General features: G+C 40.6%; 1 protein-coding gene across 1 annotated transcript in view; it reads right to left on the bottom strand.

The window, feature by feature from the left end:
- MICU2 (mitochondrial calcium uptake 2) overlaps nucleotides 1-2,044 on the bottom strand; it is a gene marked incomplete at its 5' end in the record, with an annotated part of 19,620 nt that overhangs the window by 14,865 nt on the left and 2,711 nt on the right. The window contains one exon of the mRNA XM_006752638.2: nucleotides 1,052-1,149. Coding sequence (XP_006752701.1) covers nucleotides 1,052-1,149 — 98 coding nt within the window. The remainder of the gene's footprint in view (nucleotides 1-1,051; nucleotides 1,150-2,044) is intronic.

Raw genomic sequence — 2,044 nt, 5'->3', positions numbered from 1 at the left:
TTTCCTCCGTCACTGAAGCAAGCAAGCCTCATGTTAGTTTCAAGCTGCCTAGCTGCCGGCCGCCATCTTGGCTGGCAGTTAATTTGCATATCGCCCTGATTAGCCAATGGGAAGGGTAGCGGATGTATGCTAATTACCATGTTTCTCTTTTATTAGATAGGATTAGAATTTACTAGGGGCCCAGTGCACGAAATTTTTGCACAAGGAGGGGGGTTGTCCCTCAGCCTGGTCTGCACCCACCTGCACCCTCTTGCAGGCTGGGAGCCCTCGAGGGATGTCTGACTGATGGCTTAGGCCTGCTCCAGGCAGCAGTCGGACATCCTTAGCAGTGCCACAGAGGCGGGAGAGGCTCCTGCCACCGCCACTGGGCTTGTCAGCCATGAGCCTGGCTCAGTGTTTCTGGCTGAGTGGTGCTCCCCTGTGGGAGCGCACTGACTGCCAGGGGGCAGCTCCTGCATTGAGCATCTGCCCCTGGTGGTCAACGTGCATCCACCGTTCGGTCTATTTGTATATTAGCTTTTTATTATATAGGATAGTTTACTTTCTTTTTTTAATCCTCACCTGAGGATATTTTTTCCATGGATTTTTAGAAAGAGTGAAAGGGAGGGAGACAGAAACATCAATGTGAGAGACACATTGACTGGTTGTCTCCCGCATGTGCCCAGATGAGGGGAGGGAGGTGATCAAACCTGCACCTGAGGTATGTGCCCTTGACTGGAATCAAACCTGGGACCCTTCAGTCCATGGGCTGACGCTCCACCCACTGAGCAAAACTGGCTAGGGCTATAGTTTATTTTTACATTTACTCACAACTCTGTAAAGTAGGCAGGACATGACAAGTATCACCACATAAATTTTTTCAAGACTAAAAGAAGGTACAGTTGACCCTTCAATAATGTGAGATCACTTACACTTAGATTTTTAAAAATGTAAGTATATAAATTTTTAAAAATCATGTGTAAGTGATTCAGTTCAAACTTGCATTTTTTAAGGGTTGTTTCTTCACTTATCTATAAAATTTCCCTAAATGAATATAAATATTTGCATTTACCTTCGAAATTCTCTATAATGAAGTTTTCTTTCTCCTCTTTTTCCAAAGAAACGTATCTGAAGGGTTGTGTTAATTTCAGGTTCTTTCACTTTTGGTTCCTATAAAAATGTTACAGTAATTTCAAATATTATAACCAAAATAGATCCTATAGCCTGGAACTCTCAGCACAATATCCACAAAAGACTCTTGTACCACCACCACCACCACCACCAACAACAAAGGTGGAAAAGAGAAAGGCCATTTTGTCTATGGGCTGGTATAATAATAATAATAATAATAATCATCATCATCATCATCATCATCTATAATCATCTTTGCTCAGGAAAGAAAAACATAGCCTACAATACTCAAAATACTTAAGGTGGACTTCAGCAGTAAACAAAATTTTAGAAATGTTCATACCTTTTGACCCAGCAATTGAGTTTCTGAGAAGTTGTCCCTAAGATATATTCATATACGTATAAAATGATATAATTACAGACTTATTAACTGTAGCATTATTTGTAATATCAAAAGACTGGATATATTTAAACATCTTTCAAAAGGGAAATGATTACATGAATTGGTACATCAAAGTACTATGGAGCCATAAAAAAGAATGAGATACTCCGCTATTTTTAAAAAATATTATATCTTTATTGTTGAAAGTATTAAATACGTCCTGCTTCGCTCCCCCCCACCCCCCCCGTGTTCAGCTATATTGAGGAAAAAATGGGAGAGTGGGAAACAATGTATATAGTACTAGAGCAGTGATGGAGAACCTATAACACGCGTGTCAGAGGTGACACACGAACTCATTTTCTTGGTTGACTTTTCTTTGTTAAATAGCATTTAAATATATAAAATAAATTTCAAAAATATTAATATTTGCTCCGACCGATTTGGCTCAGTGGATGGAGTGTTAGCCTGCGGACTGAAAGGTCCTGGGTTTGATTCTGGTCAAGGGCATGTCTCTTGGTTGTGGGTACATCTCCAGTAGGAGGTGTGTAGGAG

The sequence above is a fragment of the Myotis davidii genome, unplaced genomic scaffold (assembly GCF_000327345.1).
Source record: "Myotis davidii unplaced genomic scaffold, ASM32734v1 scaffold2270, whole genome shotgun sequence".
NCBI classification, from domain to species: Eukaryota; Metazoa; Chordata; class Mammalia; order Chiroptera; family Vespertilionidae; genus Myotis; species Myotis davidii.
The sequence above is the reverse complement of the archived record's forward strand: the minus strand, read 5'-3'. Positions and strand labels throughout refer to the sequence as shown.